Below are 26034 nucleotides of genomic sequence, written 5' to 3'. Positions count from 1 at the left end.
CTAGACTATGTGACTAGCAATGGTATCTTGGGATCAAAGAAGGTGGGCATTTGATCCACAATTTTAGCTTAATTCTAAATTGCTTTCTAGGAGAGCTGGGCTAATTCACAGCTCTACTAACACTGTACTAGTATAGCATTCTTTCTCAACCCTTTCTAGCATTGGGTAAGAAGGAAAGAAGAAAAGGAAACATTTATTAAGTGCTTATGATATGCCAGAGAAATGAAGAGATACTCTATGTGGGGGGATGATTTTGAAGTCTGAAAGTCAAAAGTAGGGCCATGTAACGATTGGAGTGATGCCACCTGCTGGAGACTTACTGTAGGAAAGCTCTGCCATGAGGAGAAGGCGTCTGAGGGCAAGCCATTTATAACTTAGGGATATCTGGGTTGGTGTGGATATCAGACCCTTATCAGAGACAGTTGATGCAAAGATTTTTTTCCCCAGAAAACAACCTTCCCTTTTTATCCTAGTCAATTGTTATAGTTCATGGTTAATAAGTAGGGGATATATTCAGGAATGTAGGTGGTATTTTTTAAAAGATATCAATAAGGTTTTTTTAAATAATTAATACATCTTATATAACAAATTCTAAAATAAAGAATAGTGGGAAAAACCTTTGGGAATTTATTCAGATATAGTGTTTCCACTAGAATGCTAGTTCTATCAGTTCTATGCTTCTTAATGTTCTAGAGGCATAACACTCATATAGTTCAAGGTCCACACCAATTCAGCAAGTATTTACTCATTATCTAGTAGGTATAGCATGGTGTCAAGTCTTGATGAAGCATACAAAGAAGTTTAGTAAATGGACCCCGCCCTCAAAGAACATATTCATGATTTTTTCAGCTATTTTTATATTTCTCAAACTTCCTTAATAATCTGTTCAATTAACCAGAAGATTATTTTCCCTTCCTACCCTATTTATATTGTTGTTTTTACCTGGACTTACATGAACTGAGGCAAAGTGAAATGAGCAAAACAAGGAGAACACTGTACACAGTAGCAATATTGTATGATGATCAACTGCGAATAACTTGGCTATTCTCAGAAATACGATGCAAGACAATTCTAAAAGTCGTAAGATGAAAAATGCTATCCATCTCCAGTGAAAGAACTGATGGAGTCTGAACGCAAATAGAAGCAATACTTTTTCTTTATTTTTCTTGAGTTTTTTGGTCTGCATTTTCGTTCACAACATGACTAACATGGAAATATGTTTTGCATGACTACATAGGTATAACCTATATTAAATTGTTTGCCTTCTCAGTGGTGGGGAGAAAGGGAGGGAGGGAAAGAATTGGGAATTCAAAAATTCTTTAAAGGAATGTTAAAAATTGTTTTTACATGTAACTTGGGAAAAAATAAAATACTAAATGTATATTATTGTTTTTAATTTCATTTCATATTTGCCATGCCCAAAAACAAATGTCTTCTTCTGAATGAGTCCCAAGACCTGTCTGTCAAGAGTTGGGTTTATATATTTCATAAGTCTTCTGAATTATAGCTGGTCATTGCAATCAGAGTCCCAAAATCTTTCAAAGCTGTTTATTGTTAAAATACTGTTGTATAAACTGTTCTGGTTCTTTCCACTTCACCCTGTATCAGTTCATATAAGATTTTCCAGACTTTTTTGAAATGATCACTTTCATCATTTTTTAGAGCATAATAGTATTCTATTACATGACATGCCATAATTTAATATTTCACCCTTTCCCAATTGATGAGAATCCCTCAATTTCTAACTCTTTGGCACTACAAAAAGAATTGCTATAAATATTTTTGTTTATATGAATCTTTTTATTCTTTCTTTGATTTCTTTGGGGTATAGGCCTAGTAATGGTAATCCTGGGTCAAAGGGCATATACAGTTCAGTAACTTTTTAGCCAGTTCCAAACCTGTTTTCCTGAATGGCTAAACAATTCACAGTTCTACCAACAGTGCATAAATGTACCTGTTTTGCCAAAGTCCCTCCAACATTTGTCATTTTCCTTTTTTGTTAACTTAGTCAATCTAATGAGTGGGAGATGGAACCTCAGAGTTTATTTCATTTGCATTTCTCTAATGATTAATGATTTGGAGCATTTTTTCATACAGCTCTTGATTTAGAGTTCTTAATTAGAAAACTACCTGCTTAAATCCTCTGACCATGTATCACAATAATCCTACCCTCTATTTGTACAATCCTCCACCACTATCTTATCAATTCTCCTAGCTATTTCTGCTACCAAGAAATTCAGCAAAGATCACAAGTATAAATTTTATACAGACCTCAAAGACATAGTATAAATTTTATAGATCCAAATGAAACAAAGTTGAATTACTTAGGAATAAAGTGTAGATTTTATCTCATGGAATTTTTATTTCTTTAAAAATTTTCTTGCTTATGGTAATGTTGACAAAATTCAGTAGCTATTAGAACCAGAATTTCTGTATCACGTCATTAAGAGACAATATTTATATGCAAAAATGGAAGAAAATAGTTAAACCAGAATTAAATAAAAGATTTTCCAAATCTTACACAAATTCAAAATCTATTCTTAGTTTTATATACCTGACACTTCACCAAGCATATTAACCTAAAAAGTATAAAGATGCTATTAAAATAAGGAATTTACCTTTGAAGGTCTTCTTTTCTTTTTGTATCATAGTACAAAATGTCCGTATCATCAGATTTCTGAAAAAGGAAATTTTAAGTGTCAGCGAGAACTGAGTGAGCACAAACTATGCAAAGTAATGAGAGTATTAAAAAAAAAAAGTTCTCTCCCCTCATGGGGCTTTAAAGATTAGTTTGAAAATGGTGAAGATACATGTAAAAAACAGTGATAACAAAACAAAGAAGTAATATCCCTAGGTCCTAGTTTCTTTGTTATAAAATGATGGGTTTGCACTAAATCGTCTCTAAGCTCCTTTCTGGTTCTATGACAATGATCCTATTTAAAAAATGATCATATATTCTCAATCTTTTAGATATTTTTGATTTTTATTTTAAGTGGTTTAATGAGGCTTTACAAAATGATTCTCATTTGTCGTATGATGTAAGCCCATTTTTGGTTTAGAGAATATGGCCAAAAAAAGCATTTATTGAGCGCTTTCTATGTTCCAAACGATGTGCTAAGAAACAGGGATACAAAGAAGGCCAAAAATAGTTTCTGTCTTCAGAAGCTCACGTTCTACTGGAGAAGAATACATGCAAACAAATGCATACAAGCAAGGTAGATAGAGATAGACAGATAGAGATAGGATAAACTGGCAGTAATTTCTGAGAGAAAGGACTAGCAATTGAGGGAATAAGGAAAGGCCTCTTTCAGAAGGTAAGATATGAGCTGAAACATGAAGGAAGCCAGGGAAGCCAGAAGGTAGTTATAAGCAAGGGGGGCATTCCAGGCATGAGAAAGAACCAGTAAATATGCACAAGTCAGGAGGTGGAGGAACAGCGAGAAGAATGTCACTAGAGAGTAGAATACATGGACAGGAGTAAAGCAGAAAAAGACTGGAAAGGCAGAAAGGTGCCAGGTTAAAAGGGGACTTTAAAAATCAGACAGGACTTTATATTTGATCCTGAAGATGACAGACAGCCCTCGGAAGCTGAATGAAAGAGGGAGGTGGCATGGTTGGACCTGCGCTTCACAAAGATCTGTTTAGCAGGACAATTCTTGTACTATTACAATAGTCTAGGCCATCAGGTAATGAGGGCCTACACCAAAACAGCACAAGGATGAGAAGGGAGAAGTGGGTATGTACAAGAGATGTTGTAAAGGCAGAACCGTCAGGGCTTATTAATATATTAGATATGAGGGAGTAAAAAAGAAAAATCGGGAAAGTTCAGGATGACACCTAGGACTGGATGGAGCTATCCTGAATGGTGGGAGAAGAGTTAGGAAGAGGGGAATGCTTAGGTTACAAAGATGAATCTGATCATGGTGAGTTGAAGATTTCTACGAGACAGCCAGTTTGAGATGTCCGACAGGCAGCTGGAGATGCCAGACTAGAGGTCAGAAGTAAGAGCAGGGCTGGTCAAAGGAATCTGAGAATCATCAGCATAAGAGATATTAGTTAAATTCGTGAGTCCTGAAGAGATCACCAAATGACATGGTACAGAGGGAGAAGAGGAGAAGGCTCAGGATGGAGCTTTAGGGGTCACTCCCGCCTAGGAGGCATGACCTAAACTCAGCAAAGGAGATTTTGGAAAGGTCACGCAGATAGGAGAAATAGTTAAGAGTAATGTCATGAGGGACAGCTAGGTGGCACAGTGGATAAAGCACCAGCCCTGGATTCAGGAAGACCTGAATTCAAATCTGACCTCAGACATTTGACACTAGCTGTGTGACCCTGGGCAAATCACTTAACCCTCATTGCCCCACAAAAAAAAAGGAGTAATGTCATGAAAACCCAGAGAGAAGAGAATATCAAGAGGGTTAATGACAGTGTTGAAAGCTATAGAGAGGACAAGAAGGATAAAGACTGAGGAAAGTAGATTAAATTTGGGGATTAGGAGATCCTTGGAGAAAATAGTTTAAGTTGAATAAGGTTGGAAGTGAGATTACAGAAACTTCGGGAATAGAGTGAGAGGAGAGAAAGTGAAAATACAGATTGTAGGCAGAAGGAAACAAGCATTTATTATGTGCCAGGAACTGTGCTAAATGCTTCACAAACATTTCATTTAATCCTCACCACAATCCTGGGAGGTAGATATTATTATTATCTCTATTTTATACCTGAGGAAACTGAGGCCTACAGAGGTTAAGTGACTTGCCCAGGGTCACACAGCCAGTAAGTGTCTGAGGCTGGAATTGAACTCATGTCTTCCTGACTCCAGGCCCAACACTCTATCCACTATGCAACCTCACTGCTTCAAGGGGGCTTTCTCAAGTTTAGCCATGAAAGACAAGAGATATTTTGAATGCAAGCAGGTATGTATGGATCATGTATTTCCTCTTTTCTTTGTTTCCTGACCTCTCTTTATAAAGAAGAGGAGGGTAGTAAGAGAGAAGTTATGTGCTCCAATCCTCTTGATTTGATGCAATCTACCTCAGCTCCCCTATCCCTCTCTTTTGCTAGCCCAGATCCCTCACTTCTGACCTCCAGTCTGACACCTTCGACTGCCAGTTGGACATCACAAACTGGATGTCCCATAGATATCGTAAACTTACTGTCTGAGTGATGTAAAATGAAGAGGAAGAAAGAAGAAGGTCTTGGTGAATTGTATATATTTGTTCAGTAAATAGAAGGCAAGGTTCTCAGCTGAGAGGGTCACTGTTATTATAACAGCACATTAAAAAAAGAGAAATCAGGGCAAGCTAGGTGGCACAGTGGATGGAGCACTGGCCCTGGAGTCAGGAGTACCTGGGTTCAGATCCAGCCTCAGACACTTAACACTTACTAGCTAGCTGTGTGACCCTGGGCAAGTCACTTAACCCCAATTGCCTCACTAAAAAAAATTTACATAAATAAATAAAGAGAGAAATCAAGTAGCTGGGGAAGAGAATTGGTTAGACCTAGAGCTGGGCTTTCAAGGAAAACAATAATAGCTGATTACTTTATTGTTTATAAAGTGCTTTTCTGAGGACCCCATAAAGTAAGTACATAACAAATATAGTTTAGAAAAGGAAAGCTTAGAAGTTAAGTGACTCATCTAAGGTCACATCACTACTAAGTGGTAAATCTTACTTTAATACACCATTGTAGGCATGGGTAAGTCAAAGGTAAAGGCCTTCCAAGTTGGGAAACCAACATGAACAAAGTCTTGGGACTACAAATGAGTATGGTGAGTTCAAATATGGTGCATACAGTGAGGAAACGAGGCAAGCTGAAATGGAATATGCATATAGGGTAACAATGGGAGATAATGTTGGATCAGTTAGAGAAAACCTGGCAGACCAGACAAGTGGGTTCCTATACTTTAACCTATAAACAAGAGAGATCTGCTGAAAAAATTTTTTTATGAATGACATGAAGATTAATCTGATAAGTATCAACTAAAATGAAGTTAAATTCTATGAAACCAAAATGCTTACTGTATTCTACATTAGATAAAATAGCATTCTCACAACTACTCTTCTTGGCATTAACCAAAATAACATACCTTCCTTCCCTTGTGCACACTTACCTACCTGTTCATACATTAGGTAAGTATATTGCATGTCCCCTACACGCATCCATTTATAATTTCCCTAACTGGGGGGGGGGGGGGGGAAGGGGTGCATGTGGAAGCGTATTCTAGTCTTACAGGTACAATGAGTATGCACAAATGCAATTAGGCTATTAATGAACAGTTTTTGAGGAGGAGGAGGAAGTTAAAATGTATAAGAAGATGAAATGGCATGACATTCTAATAATGTTATTTCTTAGTGTCTATAGGTATTGTTTAGGATGGCTATAGGTTAGATTTGGGAGGAATTAGGGAGATTTGTTTACTATGTATCTCATTATGCCAGAGACTTGTGATTTAATTGGCCAAGAAGAAAAAAAGAAAATCAGACTATAACATTATTAAGGTTAACAAAAAAGAATGAGAGAAAGAAACAAGATATCAGCATATAACTTAAATTATTCAGGGTAGCTAAAAACTTACCAACTTTCTCTTCCCTAAAGAAGTTGAACTTCTGGAATAAGACACATAACTTGGACTTGGCACTTTGGAAGAGATTCTTTTCTGCTTCTTTTCCTAAGAATTCCAAAAGGAAAAGGGGAGGAAGAGAAAGCACAATTTTAAAAGTGCTATAAAAAGAGTTTGTTCTATATATTATAACATATCAATGCTTAGTAAGTACTCAATGGATAATACTTACCTGTGAGAATGTAAAGATGTAAATAAAAGGCAAGGTGGGAAAGCAGGTGTGGTAGAAAGAATACAGACCTAAAATGCTGCAGAACTGAGTTCTACTCCTGTATCTAGAGCTATTATACGACAGTAAGAAAAACCTTTCTGAGAGTTGGTTTCTTATATCAAAGGAAGCAGTGTATACCCAATGGCTTCCCAAGGTCACTTCTAGCTTAAACATTCTGAAATTCTATGATTCTTTTTGGTTGTTTTTGCTTTTGTTTTTAGTGAGGCAATTGGGGTTAAGTGACTTGCCCAGGGTCACACAGCTAGTAAGTGTGAAGTGTCTGAGGCCAGATTTGAACTCAAGTACTCCTGACTCCAGGACCGGTGCTCTATCCACTGCACCACCTAGCTGCCCCAATTCTATGATTCTTTAAAATTTAGTTAGCCTTCAGGACAGGCCTATTCATTCAATTAAATAAGCATTAAGAGACTATACTAGGTTCTGGGTGGATGAGATAAAAAACAACACAATCCTTGCCCTCCAGAACCTTTCAAATGATAGTTAATAACTGTTTATTAAATAAAAGAATGAATCCAATAGGATTCCACTGAAGATGGGAGATGAAGACATATGGTTCCCAGCCACTTCTCCCCACATTCAGAGTGAGTAACCTTATATAAATAGGAAAAGCTGACCTGAAGAGTCACAGAATCTCAGTGAAAGAAGGGACCTTAGAGGCCACATGAAGAATCAGTCCCTTCTACAATATCCCCAACAAGTGTCATCCAGGCTTTACTTATGAAGTGGACATAACTGCTACCTCACAAGGCAGCCCAAACGAAGGCCCTAAGTGGTGATCTTGTTAGCAAAAAGTTATCTCATGCTGAAGCCCCTCAGTAAGTCAGTGTAGGTCCCAGCAGTAACAGGAGCACAGACTGAGAGCTAGAAGGGACCTTAGAAATCATGAAGTTCAGCCCTCTTGTTTCCCAGAAGAGAAGTGCCCAAGGTCACAGAGCCAGGAGAGGACCTAACAGGGGCCATAAGGTTCTCTCTATGCCAGGGCCTTGGAAACCTTCCCAAACAACAGTAATCCAGGTCTACCGTGGGTATAATAGCACCCTCCTCCAAGGTGAGCTGAATAATAAGCCTAAGAGACAGAATTTCTGGGTAGTTAATAATCAGTTTATTAAGTTAGCAAATAATAAAATGAAAGTCAATGGTCTCTCTTGTGTTGTTTAAAAATCTAAATGTGGGTTCTAATCTGTTCCCCCAGTTTTGGGGGAAACTGGCTAAAATCACTGATAAATTCACCAAGAGTTTAGGCTTTTAAGGATTCATTAGAGCTTGGATCTATTTGGTATAGCCAGAGAGACAGAAACCTTTCCTTTCCTAACCACCTATGTGAAATTCTGCCACCACACCAATGTCTCAAAACAAAAGAGGAAGATCCCTTCTGCCAGCCTTTACTTCCTACTTCCTGTCCTCCTCCCAGAAATGGGAGGTTCTTCAAGTTGATTAGCTGAGAGCAGTCTCCGAAGTTCATAGCCTCTGAGAGCATACTCTCCTCAGGCCTGGCTAGTGGCTAAAATCTAATCACCTTTAAGTGGGTACTTAGTAGTTCCTCATTCACACCCAATTCAAACACTACTAAGTGAATCAAGTCGGACCCCTGGGCAGCTACCACATTCCCCCCTTTGTTTCTTTGAGGAACGCAGAGTGTTTCCTTGATGAAATACTCTTAACCAAAGATCATGGAAGGAAAATCATGGAAAGAAAACTGGGTTGCCCTAGATAAGTAAAAACCAACCCTGACTGGTTAATGGGTGGACTTTTTCCAATGAGGGGCTGGCCTAAAAGCCCTCAGACCCTCCCACTGACAACGTGGCCTGAGTAAGACTCAGTTACCTCTGGCAGAAAAGGCAAAGGAATCCATCTTCACCCAGACCACCCAAGCTGAACAACGGGGAGAAGTGGGGGCATAAGCCTAATACTTTTAGGGCTGGAATCACCTCAGTTAGATTCTCTGTGTGGGGAGGATTCAGGACAATCTCATCTATCAGAAGTATTCTTCAGAGAAGGCCCCACAAGGACTGGGCTTTGAATGAGGAAGTAAAAAGAGAAAAACCCCTGGATCCTGATATTACTCATTGGTTATCAATATAATAGAAAAGTAATCATTTCACAGAGTTGCTAAAAGATTCAAATGAGCTAACAATTGTAAAGTGCTTAGTCCAGTGCCTGGCATACAATAAGCACTATATGGTTAGTTAATAGTTAACTATTTCCTGTTATTAATAACTGATTTTAGGGAAGTTCCTGGATATAATCCCTATTTTCTATGATGATTAGGAAAATAATGAAGGCTGCTCACAATCTCCCCTGAAAGAAAAAGTTAAAGAATCCTACTGGGGGGCAGTTAGCTAGCTAGCACAGTGGATAAATCACTGACCCTGGATTCAGGAAAACCTGAGTTCAAATCCGGCCCCAGACACTTGACACTTACTAGCTGTGTGACCCTGGGCAAGTCACTTAACCCTCACTGCCCTGCAAAAAAAAAAAAAAAAAAAGAGTGCAACTAATACCTCACAGTGCTCAGTCAAGTCCCATAGTGATTGACATGCATCCCACCAGGACCAGGACCCCTTCCCAAAATAAATGCTCCACTAGGGAGAAGAAACCAAGAATAGGATTATTAACCCCCCCCCCCAAAGTGACTATAATTGGATGTTCATATAAATATTCAATACTTAAAAGTTTTGACCCGGCCTCCTAGTTCCAGGTCTGGGGCCATCAATGGCATATCTAGCATATTAGGGCTATGACCTACCTTACATACCTTGAATGAGGTGCTGACAATAAATCTCTACGACACTCACACATTCCCATGCCTTTTCTTTCTAAGAATCTGATTCATTCCAAGGGTTTCACAACCCAGGGTAATATAATACAACACCTTGAGGCAGTTTTTTGTTTCTTTTTTTAAACAACTCACCTTGCCCATATCAGGAAATGAGTACGGCCTTCATCTTGGTATCATTAGTATCATTAATGGCCATCTCCAAGACTGAGCCACATTCACATTCACATAACCTTGGAGACAACCCATTTAATATCCTATAGTCCACTTCAGGTCAATTAAATCACTAGTCTCTGTCATAATGAGATACATAGTAAACAAATCTCTCTAATTCCTCCCAAACCTAACCTACAGCCATCCTAAACAATACTGATAGAAACTAAGAAATAACATTATTAGAATGTCATTCCATTTCATCTTCATATAAATTATTTTCTTGAGGGAAAAAAAAATGTCATTATCCTGGGATAAACTGATTTTTTTTCCTTTTAAAACAAAAATCAAAGTGTGAAAATATTATATTTATATCATAAAATCAGACAACTTACTTTTTCATCTAGGTTGTGTGAAGGAGACACGCCCTTTCTTGGAGACTTTTCCTGTTTGCCACTGTATCCTTTCTTGGACATTGTGAAAAGCTAAAAGTTAAAATAAAAACATAATTGGAAATTATATTTCTCCAGTGTGGTGTTTAAAATTATATGTGGTCTGGGGGCAGGTGGGTGGCACAGTGGATAAAGCACTGGTCCTGGATTCAGGATGACCTGAGTTCAAATCCATCCCCAGAAACTTGACACTTACTAGCTATGTGACCCTGGGCAAGTCACTTAACCCTCACTGCCCTGCAAAAATAATAATAATAATAATAATAATAAAATTACATGTTGGTCACCTTATTTTTGTCCCAAGTTTGGGGAAAATTATCTGGGGTTTCTAATATATTGCTACTTATAAATTAAAAGTTTTAGCACCAGTTTTGGGCATTAAGCATTTCTTAAAGCATACCAAATATTAGGAAAGAGAGAACACATGGCTCAGAAACTTAAGAAAGGCCTATCAAGCCTAGAGGAGAGATAAAGTTCAGGCTGACTTCCTTCTCTTCCCCACTCCAAAGGAGGACCCCCCCCCCACTTTCCATACAGCTCCTAGCTAATTGGCTACTATCCTTCAAATCTATTGGTTCACTGGACTTGAGGATGGTCCATGAGCAGAACCTGCTCTGAGGGCCAGGCTTTCAGGTAAGTGTGGTTTTAATTAAGTTAACTTTAAGCATGTCAATCAGCAAAGTCAATCCAATCAATCTTAATATTATCCCGAAACCCATTATTTTCTCACACTAGGCCTTATAATGAATCACTTCTTACTAGAGATGATTAACACACAACTTCTACTGCTTATTGAGAAAATAAGATTGAGATTTTGGTCTTCTTATCTGCTAAGTTCTAGCCCTTTATCACTTAAGAGAGAGAGTATTTACTTGTTGTCTCAAACAGACCTCAACAACTTTCTCCTGAATACACTCCTTTTCTAAGCTTCCCTATTTCCATCATGGGCCCCACAATCCTTACACTAACCCCAAATCTCCATGCCATTCTTGGCCAATGTGGTCATTATAAACTGTTTGATAATAACTTAATGTCAATAGTTTAATGGCAGGACTCTGATATGGAATCACTTGGGCCAAGTAGTTCTAATGCCCATAGAAGCATACATACAAACCAGATAGTTACACTTTGCCACTGTTGACTGTATCAGGCAGGTAAAGCTTGCTATCTGACCTGCTACAAGGGTCTGGAGTTGTTCTTTTGCTTAGTTAACATTGGATTCCCCACCACCACCACCAATTTAATTTATGTTCCCCAAAAAGAAGTTCCCCATACCCTATCATCACCCAAGCCTGGTACTGATAAGGGACCCCAAGAATATCTATACCATATCTGGGTCTGCTTAGGAAAGTCTCCTCCTACATCTGGCCTTGATCAGCTGTTTTTACCAAGGCCATTTTTTGAGTATATAATCTTGCCACCTGAACCCCAACTCTGAGAGTATTTCTGCCCCAACACGTCTCCCTCACCTTCAGAATAGGATGAGTTTCTTTCATGTAGGGATAAACCTCTGTCTGTTTATATCGCCACAGTGTATATATATATCTGCTTTGTTTGCCTGCTTGCTCCATCAAATAACAATAAAGTTCGTGATTGTACCACTTCCTGAATACCAATTTTCTAAAATCCTAAACCCAAGTATTTGTTTTAACCTAAGATCTGAGAAGCCAAAGAAAGTAGCCAGTCACTCTTTTTCACCTCCATTTTCAATCATTTGCTAGGTCTTATTACTTCTATCTCCACCTGGCTCTCCCATCTAGCCCCCGTTTTTCCTACTCATAGCCACAAACCTAGGTCAAGTCCTTGGTTCGCCATTTCCTTCTCTAGTGGATTACAGCAAACAGAAGTTAAATGACTTGCCCAGGGCCACACAGCTAATAGTAGTTTTCTAATCAGTCATCCTGTATCTATCTAGTCTAGCCCAGGCTAAACCAGCCTCCACACAACCACCCAAGTGTTTTTCCTAAAGCACAGGTCTAATTATGTCATTCCCCTACTCAATAAACCCTAGTGGCTTCCTTTTATCTGGGGTCAATTACAAACTCCCAGTCTGGCATTGTAACCTCTTCACATGCAGGCTATAATGGATACTTTTCATTCATCACAGACTAATTATCACCTCTATGCTAGTAAGTTCAGATCTATTTAACCAGCCCTAGCCTCTCTCCTGTCCAAATCTAAACTCATTGTCTTTAGCCCCAAACCCTCCCCTCTTCCTATCATCCTCCTAGTCACCCAGGCTTGCAACATTGGTATCACTGGACTCTTCAATTTCTTTCACCCACTATGTCCACTCTGTTGCTAAGTCCTATTGATTCTACCTTTACATCTTTTATATATGTACCCTTACAGGGCTTGCAATCCACTGAAACTCTGTATAACTGTGTAATCAAGCCTGTCCTATTTTATACTTGTGAAACTGATTTTCTGAAATCTAGTTAAAACCAACTACAGGCTACCTAGACTAGAGGCAGACCTCATTCTCTTCCCTTTTATAAAAAATAAGACATTTTTCCTTCTCTAACACTGCTATAGCTCTTCAATTCTCCAAAATGTTTCAAATATTATAAAAGGGAAGAAGGGAGAGAGCAAACACTTATTAATTGCCTACTATGTGCCAGGCATTGTGCTAAGTGCTTTACAAATATGATCTCATTTGATTCTCACAATCTTGAGTGGTAGGTGCATCATTAAATGACTTTACCAGGGTCACACAACCACTAAGTACCAGAGTTCAAATTTTAACTCTAATCTTCCTGACTCCAGACAATGCACTTATCCACTATGACTTTCTTGCTGCACATATGGTAACTTAGCAACCACTTCTAACAGTTATTTCTGTAGCTAAGGATGTAGTTCAGTTGAATCAGGTACCGTATCCTATTAATAAATTCTGAATATTTTGCTTTTAATAATTACTTTATTTATATAATGGTTATAAAACAATCAACAATATACATTAACTCAAAAAAAATTTTTGGTTTAGATGTGATTTCATTGTTGTAGGAACGCTGAGAGATTAAATGTTTTGCCAATTTATCCCTACTCAACTTAATATTAGATTCAGTTCAATGTTCTAGAATGTCAAAATCTTTCTAGATCCCTCTGTCACTCAGTTCAAAAGGTATCCAGGAGGCCCTGGATTCAGGAGGACCTGAGTTCAAATCTGGCTTCAGACACTTGACACTTACTAGCTGTGTAACCCTGGGCAAGTCACTTAGCCCTCACTGCCCTACCCAAAAAAAAAAAAAAAAGCTATCCAACCTGCTCTTTATCTGCAAATTTAGTAAACCATCCCTGCATTTATCCAAGTATTTTCAAAAATGCTAAACAGAACCCTAGGAAATAGCCATTTCAAAAGGAAACATGAACATTAACTTCAAAAACATGAATAACTGCCAAGCAGAAAAAGGAAACGGCTTTTCCTACTTGGTTCCAGAGGGTAACACCAGGACCAATAGGTGAAAACTATAGGTAGGCAGATTTGAGCTCAGTAAAAGGAATTAATTTCCTAACAGTTCGTGCCCAAAAATCTAATATGCTGTCTTAGATGGTAGTGAGTTCTCATTTACAGTGGTCTCCAATTCGGGTCAATATGACTATTTGTTTGGTAAAAGATAGTAGTTAGATCCCTTCTAAATCTTTTAGGCATGGATTCTAATATTAACAAAACAAAAACCAAAAAACCTTTTATTGGGGGGATGGGGGAGAACCTGAGGAAGAAAGATAAAACAGCTATACCAGATCCCCAACTATACAATTAATAATGTGTAAAAATATCCATAGTAGAGTCTCAATAATATTTTGATCAAAAAAAGGGGGGAAAGGTCTTACTTGTACAAAAAAATTTATGACAACTCTTTTTGTGGAGGCAAAGAACTGGAAATTGAGGGGATATCCATCAATTGGGAAATGGCTAAACAAATTGTGTTACGTGATTGTGAAGAAATACTACTGTGCTATAGGAAATGACAGAGCAGGATGATTTCAGATAAACATGGACATACACTGATGCAAAGTAAAGTGAGCAGAACCAGGAAAACATTGTACACAGTAACAGCAATACTGTATGATGATCAACTGTGAATGACAACTATTTTCAGCAATAATACAATGTTCCAAGAAAATTCCAAAGGAATCATGATGAAAAATGCTATCAACCTGCAGAAAAAGAACTGATGGGGACTAAATGCAGATTGAAATATACTATTTTTCACTTTATTTTTCAATGGGTTTTTTTTTTGGTCTGTGTATTCTTTCACAAGACTAATAAGGAAATATGTTTTGCATGATTGTACATGTATAATTTATATCAAATTGCTTACCCTCTAATGGAGGAGAGAAAAGGGAGGGAGAAAAATTGGAACTCACAATTCCAAAAAACAAATGTTTAAAAAATATTTTTACATGCAATTGGGGAAAAAAGATTAGAAAACTTAAAATAAAAAATAAAATGAAGAGTTCAGACAAAAAAGAAAAAAGAATATTTTTACCTCTGAGATCTCTGTCTTTAAATTCTTTTCCTATGAATTCTAATTCAAAAAAATGAAATGGTCATAGGAAGGAAGAAACACACACACACACACACACACACACACACACATACACACGCGCGCGCGCGCGCACACACACACACAAGAGTTGGGTACAGAAATAAATTTCACTCCACAGGGAAATTGGAAGGACATGGGTAAAGGGAAAAGGGAGAATCAGAGTGAAGGGCAGATTGAGAGGGATTAGCCCTAAACAAAACAAACTCTCTAACTAAAAAAGACAAAAAATACTGATGATTCTTTTTGAGGTGACAATTAGAATCTGACAGGGTGCCCATCAGCTGGAGAATGGCTGAACAATTTATGGTATATAAATGTGATGGAATACTATTATGTTGTAAGATATTAATAAAGAAATGGTTTCAGAACACGGGAAAATTTGTATGAACTGATGCAGAGTGGAAGGGTAAAACCAGGACAATTTATATGATAATACTGTAAAGACAAACAACTTTGAAGAACTTAGGAATTCTGATTAGCATAAAGACCAACCATGATTCCAGATGTCCATAGATGAAACATGCTTCGGACAATTCTTTATAGAGAAACTCAAAGTATAAAATGATACATTGGGGAGGACATGGCCAATGCTGAAATGTATTTTATCAACTATACACACTGATAACAGGAGCTTTGTCTTTCTTTTTCAAATGGGAATTAAGGGAGTTTGGGTAAGAGGGAAAGAAGGATTATTGTCAATTTTTTTAAATTAATTTTTTAAAAAGCACTGCCATCTGTGGCATTGTTTGGTGACTGTTCAAAGTAACTTTAACAATATAAACTTGTCATAGGGAAAATGGGGTAAGGGGTTTGGGGTCCTTAGGAATTCCTCTTTAAAGAATTATACCCCCTTGGGGGCAGCTAGGTGGCACAGTGGATAAAGCACTGGCCCTGGATTCAGGAGGACCTGAGTTCAAATCCAGCCTCAGACACTAGACACTTACTAGCTGTGTGACCCTGGGCAAGTCACTTAATCCTCATTGCCCCTCAAAAACAACAACAACAACAACAACAACAAAGAATTACACCCACATGCACACAAAAGCAATTAGAATAAGACAGTCCTTTATCTCTGGCCTGAGGAAGGGAAGGGAAGGGAAACCATGAAAGAAGTCCTTGGACTTCTCATGGGGAGAAAGGCACAGAGAGAGTGGCTCTGAGATACCAATCTCCTCGAGCAGGAGACTGGCAAGTACTTTTGTTTTTGTTTTTGTGGGTTTTTTGAGGCAATTGGGGTTAAGTGACTTGCCCAGGGTCACACAGCTAGTAAGTGCCAAGTGTCTGAGGCTGGATTTGAACTCAGGTCCTCCTGAATCCAGGGCTGGTGCTCTATCCACTGCGCCACCTAGCTGCCCCTCTGGCAGGTATTTTTATAGATGACTGATGGAGATGACCATCTGACTGTGGAAAGTTCCTTTAGTGAGGGAGGACCATCCCCCACTGGTGGTGGCTGGAGGAATTGAGCTGCAGATCTCGGAAGCCATCTCCTCAGGACACAAAGGAAGCAGCCACAGCTAATCTTATCGCCCCAGGGTTGAGGGAGACTAGAATGAAGGGTGGAGGTCCTGAAGCTAGCTCAGTCAGATCTGGTTCCACTTAGCTCTTTAGGTGTGTCTGTCAGAGAACTTCTGGGGTGCCCTGGACCCAAAACAAACTGATTGACAGTAATTTTTTTTTCAAGAAAAATAATAGTATAAATTTCCCAATGCTAAACCAAGCCAAGTTATGAGTTTAATGCTTCTACAGTTTTGCTGTGATATCAATTTCAAACTGATGTAGGAGGCAAAAAGGGGTTAATAGAAAAACCTAAGCCCCAAGCTCTAATACAGATATTAGCTCTAAAAGGGAGTCAGATCCCAGTTAATGAATAACTTCTGTAAGGTTCTTGTACCCATAGTGATCAACATCCATAAGGGTCAGGTCAAAATAACAATAAAGGAAAAAGACAACCTATAGAAATTCTAATGAAAAATGATTATATTTTGAAACTAGCCATGGGAATCAGAAAGAGACATGCGCAGAAAAGGCCAAATTTGTCCCCAGATTCACCTTATGATGTGTAAACCCCCAAAACACACCTCCACAGAAAAAGGTACCCGCCTCAGGGGTTGGGTTAGGACCCTAGGAACTCCAAATTAGGATAGGCCCTCCCTTGTAACACCCCTAGGTGGAAATTGTTATAATGACACTGATAATCAATTTATCCATACTATAAATACAACTGTCTTTCCTTTCCTTATTTGAGAGATACCTTTCCAATATTCTGGTTCTCTCCCTGTGGTCACCCACAGTACTGCAATAAAACTTGGGAAACTGAGTCACTAAGTCTTGTAATTCTTTTGGGATGACTCACAATCAATTTGACCCCAAATTCCATCCCACGTCAAAACTAAGAGCAATATATTATGACAATTAAAAATTTCCAGGAGACAGTTCCTGGGTAAATTAAAAGCAGTCAGCAAAACAGGCTTATAGTACATATACACAGTGCCATTGGAACCTTTCATGTGTATAAAGTCTTTTGAAAAGGGGTACACCTGAGGGTGAAATTCAACTTATGGGCCTAGCACCACCCCAGAAATTTTCTGGGGTACAGCAAAGAACCTTCTCCTTGATAAACTAAACCAAAAGACAGACACACCTAAAGAGATAAATGATACCAGATCTGGACTGAGCTAGTTCTGGGACCACCACCCTTCACTCCAGCCTCCCCCACCCCTGGGGAAATAAGATCTGCAACCACCCCTCACCCAACTCCCCCAGCCACCACCAGTGGGGGATGGTCCTCCCTCAATAAGGGAACTTTCCACAGTCAGACGATCATCCCCATCAGTCTTCGATAAAAGTAACTGCAAGTCTCCTGCTCCAGGAGATATGTATCTCAGAGCCACAACTCTGTGCTATGCTTTCTCTCCAAGAGAAAGGATTTCTCTCTTGGTTTCCCTTCCCCAGTCCCTAAAATAAACTATTATCTTATTCTATTGGATTTGTGTGCAATAGGGTGTAATTCTTTAAAGAGGTATTCCTAAGGACCCCAAACTCCTATCCCAAACCCCCACCTATTTATTTCCCCCATAACAAACTGTGGATTGGTTCATAAGAGAGAATGAATATTATATGTAATGAGGTGAACTATATTCCAATGAGAGTCTTGGGGTCGTGACACAAAGCACCCAAATACTAGTTAAAGTGGCCTATCAATTTCCATATCACCAAGTTGACAAAAGGGAGAATCCACATTTTCCCAGACCTCTCGGAATAAACACAATGAAAAGGAATCCACCCATTCACCAAAGCTTAGAATTTCTTTAGTGTTTTTGATTTGATCTTAGCCATCCTTTCAGCTAAGTATAAGCAAGATTTTGCCACTGGTGGATTTCTGGATGAGGAAGTAGAAAAGGGGGAAAACCTTGGTCTTAATTTAATAATTAGGCTATTACTAGATGAAAGAATCATTTCTCTCAATATAAAATTGCTTCAGTGGTAATGAGGAAATCAGGAAACATGAAAATTAATCCAATTCTTGCCTGATGTTTTCAAAATCCCCAGTTCTCTCTCCTTTATACATGATATGGTCTTAAAATCAACTTCCAAACTCCCTATAGCGCCTGACCCCTTAAAGTTATAACAGACTGCTAATAAAGAACACAAAGGCAGCAGCCACACTCAAATTTATCTCCCCGGGGTGGAGAAGACTTGAATGAAGGGTGGGGGTCCGGGAGCTAGCTCACTGCTGATCTGGTTCCACTGGTCTCTTTAGGTGTGTCTGTCCTTTGGTTTAGTTTCTCAAGGAGAAGTTTCTTTGAGAACTTCTGGGGTGCTCTGGGCCCATAACAGATAGAATGTCCTAATTCTTTAAATGAGGATTTGTACTTAATGTTCTCAAAGGTCCCTTTTAGTATGAAGTTCTATGATACTATGATCTAAACCTATTACTCAATGATAATTATTATTGTATATTATCTAGCCTCAGACCATATTTCCAGAATACTAGATAGTTAAGTCTTTGAACATTCCAATGATGTGAGTCAACGCTAGTCAATATAGTTCAAATATGTCCTCAGACACTTAGCCTGTGTGACCCCGAACAAGCTGGGTAACCTGTGACATAGATACTTAACTTGCTTGCCTCAGATTCTCCATCAGTAAAATGAGAAATAGCACCTACCAGGTCTGTTGTAAAGATCAATATGAGGTGTCTGTAAAGCACTTTTCAATCCTTAAAGTGTTGTATAAATGCCAGCTATGCTTCACCACCACGCTTCACAAAATAGTGTTTCTATGAATCTGATAAAATAGCATTCTCACCAACTAATATTTGTATAGCACTTTTTAAGTTTACCATGTAGTTTATTTACATGATCTCATTTAAGCCTCACAACATTGTGAAACAGATATAACAAGTGTTATTCTCATTTTTTAAATGCCATGGAATGAGCTTGGGGTCAAAGGGTTCAACTTCTTAGGCAAGTCACTTTATTCTGAACAAGAGGGGTTTGGATTAGACTCTCTCTAAGGTCCTTTCCAGCTCAAGCTTTATGAAGTGCTAAAACAACCCTCAGAGACAGCATTTAAATCCAAGTCATCCTAATTCCAAATTCACAGATGCCAACAACAACAACAGACTGGCCCAATCAGAAAGCCAAAAGATAAGATCAACAACATCAACTTCTTCCCCAGCAATCCAATAAGCTTCTTTTGTTAGAGGACACTCATAGCCCCACTGGGGGAGATGTAACGGTGGGGTTGCTCTTCCTGTTTGCCTAGTTCCAAACTAATTTTGTTCAGTGACTTTTACAGTAAGAGAAAACCCAAAGCAATAGATGTATTTATTCCCTTCCTCACAGTGGCAAACAATGCAGTCATTTCAGAGGTCCCCAGAAATTCTTCTTTTTCTCCCCCTCCCCCACTGTGTTCCCACCAAAACAGCCTTCTCGCTGTTGCCCTCACTCCAGACTGACCATCTCCAATCTAGATGCCTTTGCACTGACTGACCCCTCCATTTGAAATACAATCCCACCTTACCTCTGTCTCCTTAAAAGACTATATAAATGCTAGCTATCTTTTGATGATGATGATGATGTGAGATGCAATTTAGGCATCATCTTCCACATGAAGCCTTTACTGCTAATGCCTTCTCATTTCCAAACTACCTTGTGTTTGTATAGCTCTGTATGTGTGTATATACTATATGCGGGCATATATGCATGCAGAGTAGTATACGGATATACATGTATCTATAGGCACACACCCACACACATAAAATAGTTATTTTAAATTTCATGCTTATATTGTAAATCCCTTTATATGTACTTGTATCTTCTACTCAAATGTACTGGAGGTCGAAATTGTTTCATTCTTTTTACTTAGTATCCCCACCACCCAGCACAAAGTAGGCTCTTAATAAATACTTGATTGATTAATTGATTGGTTGATTGATTAAAGATTACGCAATTAGTGAAGTAGAATCAGTAAAACAGAACGATACAAGAGACCAGCACTGGGTCTGGGGTCTGAGAAGCCCAGCTTCTCCCAGAGGATTGGGGTGGACGATGTCTTGGATCTCCTACAACTCTGAACCTTATAATCCGAGGCGGAGGAGGTCTACCATTTTCGGAAGAGCTGGAGGAAGGAAGGAAGCCCCCTCGGGAGGGTTCCTGAGGAACCCCACTATAAAGACACCCTGGGAGGGATCCTCATCCCATCCCCTCCCCTCTGTACCACGGACTGCCCCAATCGGCCGGAGGGTCTCAAGTCCGTCCCCGCTCCAGTCCATCCACCGCTCAATCTTCCCAGAGCGCACGCAGTCCCGACCCCATCTCCCCCCCCCCCACCCCCCAGGCCCCTGTCACCTCCGCTACCTCTCGGAGTCGGCGCCTGGGGCCTCCTCGCCCAAGGCATTCCATCTCCGGACTCGGCTCCTTCCTCCGCTCCACCTCCGGACTTCCCGGTCTTCCTACGCCAAAACCCCCACCTTTCCAAGTTCTCTTTAATAAGGATGCCTTCCCCCTCTGAATCCCCTCCCCCTCCCCCCGCCAACACAGCCCATCTGTATCTTGAATGTACAGAGAGGGTTTCCGCGTCCTCTCCACCATTAGACTGTAAGCTCCCTGAGGGCAGGAGCTGTCTTTTGCAAGAGTGGGTACTCTGCCAGTCACAGGAAGCTATCGGAGAGAGACCAACAGGAAATACCGAGACGGGGCGGGGATGGGGGGGAGGCGAGAGTGATTAAACTTAACCAAACAATAAAAGCAAAAAAGAGAGGATACCTGGCCTAGGAGGGCCTTTCGAAGCGTCACCAGTGTGGACCCAGCCTCGGGGGCCGCGACCCCGTCATACCCCAGCACCTCTCCCTAGGGAACCCACTACTCACCCCAGACGGCTGCAGCGCCGAAGGCCCAGGCCCCTGCGAAGGTCCCTCTGCTCCAATGCCCTCTGGGAATTGTAGTTCTTTCCTAGCCTTCCCGGGAACCTCGCGAGCAAGGTTTGTTTTGGTTTGGTTTTCTTTCCCTTTAGGAGCTTAGAACGCCGCCTCACCCCCCTCCATCTAGGCCTCCTCAATCACTGGACTCGCAGTGCAGCCTGGATGTTGTAGTTCTTTCATTGTTCAGAGGGTGGAGAATAAAGTCGGAGTGACAGTGAACACGCCATGGAGACAGAGCCCTTTTACTTCATTGGCCAGAGTTCCTCATACGTCAGCGCGCAGAGGCGCGTGGATGCTGAATGCCTCAGGGACTGGGGAACCTCCGGGATCACCGAATACCGGTGTTTCCCTTGGTCTCCGCCTGAGGAACTTGGGCACCCTCCCCCATTCCCCCACTCCCAGCCCCGCAAGCATCCCCCACCTCTCGCCACTTCTACCCCCGCCCTCCATCGCGTGACCAACTGGGAAGCGGCGTCGCCGCGGAGGCCCCCCACACACACCCCCTCGGCGCCCCCCGGGCCCCTGACTGGGCCGGGCGTGGAAGTGGTAACTATGGAGAATATGGCGGAGGAGGCGGCGCCCGAGCCCGACGAGCCCGAGCCGGAGGAGGCGGCCCCGGGGGCTGCTGCGGAGAGCAGTAAGGGCAGGGGCTGCGGGATGATGGGAGCGGGTCGGTGGGTCCGGAAACCAGAATCGGGTTTGGGGAAGACTGAGGCAGCACCACGTGCCAAAGAAGGCCTGCCCGGGGGCTCGCGGAGCACCCTAGACGCTTCCGATTGAAGAGATAGAAGCAACTGTAAGATGATCAGTTTGCCCCAGGCCTGAATTTATATGTGTGATAACACAGGTGCCTACACGCACATGCGTGTATGCAAGTGTATGTATGTGCTTAATCTGTGTCTACATACGTGCGTGCACGTGCGTGCGGCACCCATTAAAGTTTGCTGCTTAAAATTTTACAAATATCCCCATCCCCACAACAACCCTGGGAGGTAGTTGCTGTTACGATCCCCGTTTTGTAGAAGGGAAAACTGAATCACAGAGACTTGAGTCTGAATTTGAACTCGGGTCTTCTGGACGTCTGAGTCTTGGGCTCTGTCCACTCTGCTCCACCTAGCTGTCTCTGAGGCTTGGAGGCATCATAAATAGGGGTATTAAATTTTATTGGCCGATTGGGTTTGCGGAGGGAAATAAGGATCGATCCTCAGACTTGAAGCCCCAAATAAGTAGTTTCCCTGGTGAGTTATTCACTTGTCATCTTCCTCCAAATCTTTTAAAGATTTCTATATTAAAACGCCCCCCAGTCTACTGGCTTCCGCAGCTCTTATTAGCTGTCTCAAGAAGATTCTGTCAGTGATGTTTCACCTTCTCTTGAGGGTCGTGAATGTATGAGTGCCTTTTTGACAGAGATGGATTCTGTCCACAGACATTTATAAAGTGGCTGACTTTGTGCCAGCCCCTCAGCCAAGGGCAGGGAATACTAAGGGAGGTGGGGGGAGGGAAGCAGTCCCTGCCCTCAAGGATGGTTTAGTTCTTCTAGAATGTTTATGTGTATAACTTTTGCAGGTTGATTATAAGTTCGCTTTGCAATTTGCCCTTAGCAGCCCTAATAGACTACTTAGATTGGCTTCCCACGCTGTTGGGAAGTTTCCCAGCTTTTGTGCACGTTTTCTATGTATTGGGGTTTTAGTGCATGGGAAGAAGATAAGGGAAACAGTACTGTTCTGTGGTTTTAAAAAAAAAAGAACTTTTATCAATCTTTTAAAATCTGTAAAAGGCACATGATTGATGAAACCCGACTCTTTCACTAGCTCTCCGTTGACTTCAACAGATTGCAACACTGTTGTGGAGAGTTAATTTTTTGTTTTTTTGTTTTGGGGCAGGGCAATGAGGGTTAAGTGACTTGCCCAGGGTCACACAGCTAGTAAGTGTCAAGTGTCTGAGGCAGGATTTGAAATCAGGTCCTCCTGAATCCAGGGCTGGTGCTTTATCCATTGTGCTACCTAGCCCCCCCTGTGGAGAGTTAATATTGATAGACCCTTGGATTCATTAATATGTAATTTAATTTTCTACTGTGTATCATAGTAGGCAGGACACCAGTGATAAATATGGGTATAGATAGGACTAGGGCTGGGGGAGATAAGAACAAGTAAAATCCAAAAAAGGATACTAGTAGGGAGAGCCACAAAAGAAATATTGTGGAAAAATGAACACTTGGTGACTTTTACCACTCACTGTCAAAGCATCAGTGTGGCTTCCTACAAGTTTTTTGAAGTAAAAGTATTTTATTATTATCCAGTTACATGTAGAAATAGTTTTCAACATTTGTTTATATAAGATTTCCAATTTCTCATTTTTCTCCCTTCCTCCCCCCTTCCCCTAGACAGCAGGCAATCTGATATAGGTTATATATACATAATAACACCTACAAGTTTTTTGGAAATTTTATTTTAGCATTTTAGGGAAAGCCTGCTACATAAGTATAGACAAATACCAGTTTTAGAAAAGATTTTCCAAAATCCGTTCATTGGAATTTTCTTATGACATTTCTATAAGTGATACTTATAATCTCAGGCTAGTTCTCAAAGGTCTATTTATTCATTACTATAAGTCCCTTTCTGATTATAGTATGAAATGACTTTGGGCTTTGAAAGGGCACAAGCTGGAAAGACTTGTACAGGCTTGGCAGCATTCTTATACAGGGAATAATAAATTTAATTCAGTATTAAATATTTAATAGCTAATAAAGCTTAAAACTGAACTAAGACTTTTGGGACACCCTTTATGTCTTTTCTAAAGAACAGCCTAATTAAGTTTAGAAAGATTTATCACCAGTTTGGTCTCAGTGATGAATTTTTCAGCCACCCCAGGACAGTCTACTAAGGCATAAGGGCTTGTGATACTCAGCAGTGGAGAGAATACTCATTCTTATGAAATCACCAATACTCAAAATATTAAAGAAATAGATGAAATACTGTATATTTACGATATTCCAAAATTGTAAAACTCTTAGTAGGATACTAGTGATTATTTTTTAAAAAATACCTTTAACAGTGATGTCTAAAGGGGGAGGTTGGCCAGATGTCATGTTAGGCTTCATGACGAAAAGGGAAACCCTCAACTGATGAGCATAACATAATAGTCAGAGATCATAAAGTGACAGGATGGCCAGCATGATATACACCAAAAGGTGATGAGGTGGCTGTTGTTCATCCTTCATTTTTGAAGGAGTTGTGGTGAATTGGACTTAAGTGAGGCAGAGTTGCACAGTTGTCAGCCTCACTCTTTCTACGAGAGTCATCCAAGTCCAGTGGTAGGACAAAAGTCAGGACTAGAGGCAATGATTGCCTGGGATGTAGTGGACCACCTTGGTGTCTTCTGACCAAGCTCTGATTGCTGCTCCACAGCTCTGGCTTCAACTGCCTTTATAGCCATTAGAAAAATTATTCTTATCCACCCATTCCGATGAGGGAAAACATCCCCCTAACTCACTGACAGGCTTGAGGCTCATAGATTACCTTCAATTTAGTTCAGCTTGTCTGCCAAGATGGTTTTACCAGTGTGACCACTTCTACAGTGTGTGCTATAGCTTCTTGGAGCTAGAGGTGAGAGTTGGGTCAAAAGGGGATGAGCAGGAGCAGCTAGGTGGCACAGTGGATAAAGCACCAGACCTGGATTCAGGAGGACCTGAGTTCAAATCCAGCCTCAGACACTTGGCACTTACTAGCTGTGTGACCCTGGGCAAGTCACTTAACCCCATTGCCTCACCCCTCTCCCAAAAAAAGGTGGATGACCAGCCCTGAAAAGGACTCAGCAAACCCTGAGGCCAGAGGTGCTAGTCCTCCGTGAACACCCCATGCACCCTGATGAGGCAGTAAACATCCTAATAGTATAGAACAGAAGTTCTGGACAGGGTTTAGTTGCTGGTAGTCAGTCAGTAACAGAAGCAGTCACCTCATGCAAAATTTGTAGAAAGGAAGAGAGCACAAGGACTACTCTAATTTTGCCAGAAACCCTAAATGTGGCAAGCTAGAGAGACAACAATTGTGTGCAATATTTGCTCCCTTCACTCTTAACTGTAGCCATGGTAAATCTATCTTGAAACAATTTATTGCTATACAGAGATTTCAATTCACGTGCTGTCTCTGGGACTTACTAATTGTGTGGCTATGGACAATTCACATATTCTCAAAGAACCTCAGTTTCCTCATCCAGAAAATGGGGATTAACAATACCTATAGTGCTGAATTCCCAGGGTTGTAAAGCCAACATGAGATAATTAATGTAAAACACTTGTAAACTTTAGAGTGCTATACAAATGTTAGTTATTTGTGAGACCCTGGACAAATCACTTAATCTTTCTGACCCTTAGTTTCTTCATCTATAAAAGAAATAACTTTGCCTAGATAGTCGCTGATGTTTCTTACCTCTTTAAATCCAAAAATTTTATGGACATTTGAGTTTATCTTATATAAAGATTTCTTATTACATGATTAAGAGAAAAAATTTAAAATGAAAATTTTTAAATGCATTTGTTAATATTGAGCACTTAGCCATCTATATAAACAAATTTGTTTCTCATCATTCTTTAGATGGCCTAATTAATCCAATGAAATTAAGCAGCAACAGTCACGACAAAGACACTGTATCTGAAATGGAATTGAAGACTGTTGAGAAAGAAGCAGAGCAGGAGGGCTTGAAAGAGCCTTACAGCATCCTGGCATCAGCTGATTTATCAAGAGGTTTGCTCATCAAATTGTGAAATTTTGGTGTAGAGCAGGAAGTGATGATGAGATATTTAACTCAGATTCTTTGTTATCCATGG

General features: G+C 40.3%; 2 protein-coding genes across 8 annotated transcripts in view; one reads left to right on the top strand and one right to left on the bottom strand.

Moving 5' to 3' along the window:
* The window catches only part of SWT1 (SWT1 RNA endoribonuclease homolog), a 143266-nt gene extending 121922 nt beyond the window's left edge, over window positions 1-21344 (bottom strand). For 3 of the 5 annotated variants that reach the window (XR_006356270.1, XM_044000693.1, XM_044000690.1), the window contains exons 1-4: window positions 20647-20767; window positions 10176-10265; window positions 6575-6667; window positions 2619-2677 (exon numbers count right to left, since the gene is read on the bottom strand). Coding sequence is in view for 4 of the 5 variants with exons in the window: in XM_044000693.1 (XP_043856628.1) it covers window positions 2619-2677; window positions 6575-6667; window positions 10176-10265; window positions 20647-20691 (287 nt within the window). In the remaining variant the exon portion in view is untranslated. Of the gene's footprint in view, window positions 1-2618; window positions 2678-6574; window positions 6668-10175; window positions 10266-20646; window positions 20768-21054 lie in introns of those variants that run through there. The other 2 variants (XM_044000692.1, XM_044000691.1) reach the window with 2 other exon arrangements.
* A 209-nt stretch (window positions 21345-21553) lies between these two features.
* Window positions 21554-26034, top strand: part of TRMT1L (tRNA methyltransferase 1 like) — a 48934-nt gene continuing 44453 nt past the window's right edge. The window contains exons 1-2 of one of the 3 annotated variants that reach the window (XM_043999628.1): window positions 21554-21846; window positions 25802-25951. In XM_043999628.1, the coding sequence (XP_043855563.1) occupies window positions 21762-21846; window positions 25802-25951 (235 nt within the window). In that variant the 5' untranslated portion in view covers window positions 21554-21761. Of the gene's footprint in view, window positions 21847-21872; window positions 22006-25801; window positions 25952-26034 lie in introns of those variants that run through there. The other 2 variants (XM_043999629.1, XM_043999630.1) reach the window with 2 other exon arrangements.

Source organism: Dromiciops gliroides, chromosome 4, assembly GCF_019393635.1.
Source record: "Dromiciops gliroides isolate mDroGli1 chromosome 4, mDroGli1.pri, whole genome shotgun sequence".
Classification (NCBI taxonomy): domain Eukaryota; kingdom Metazoa; phylum Chordata; class Mammalia; order Microbiotheria; family Microbiotheriidae; genus Dromiciops; species Dromiciops gliroides.
This window is presented reverse-complemented; position numbering and strand designations above follow the sequence as displayed.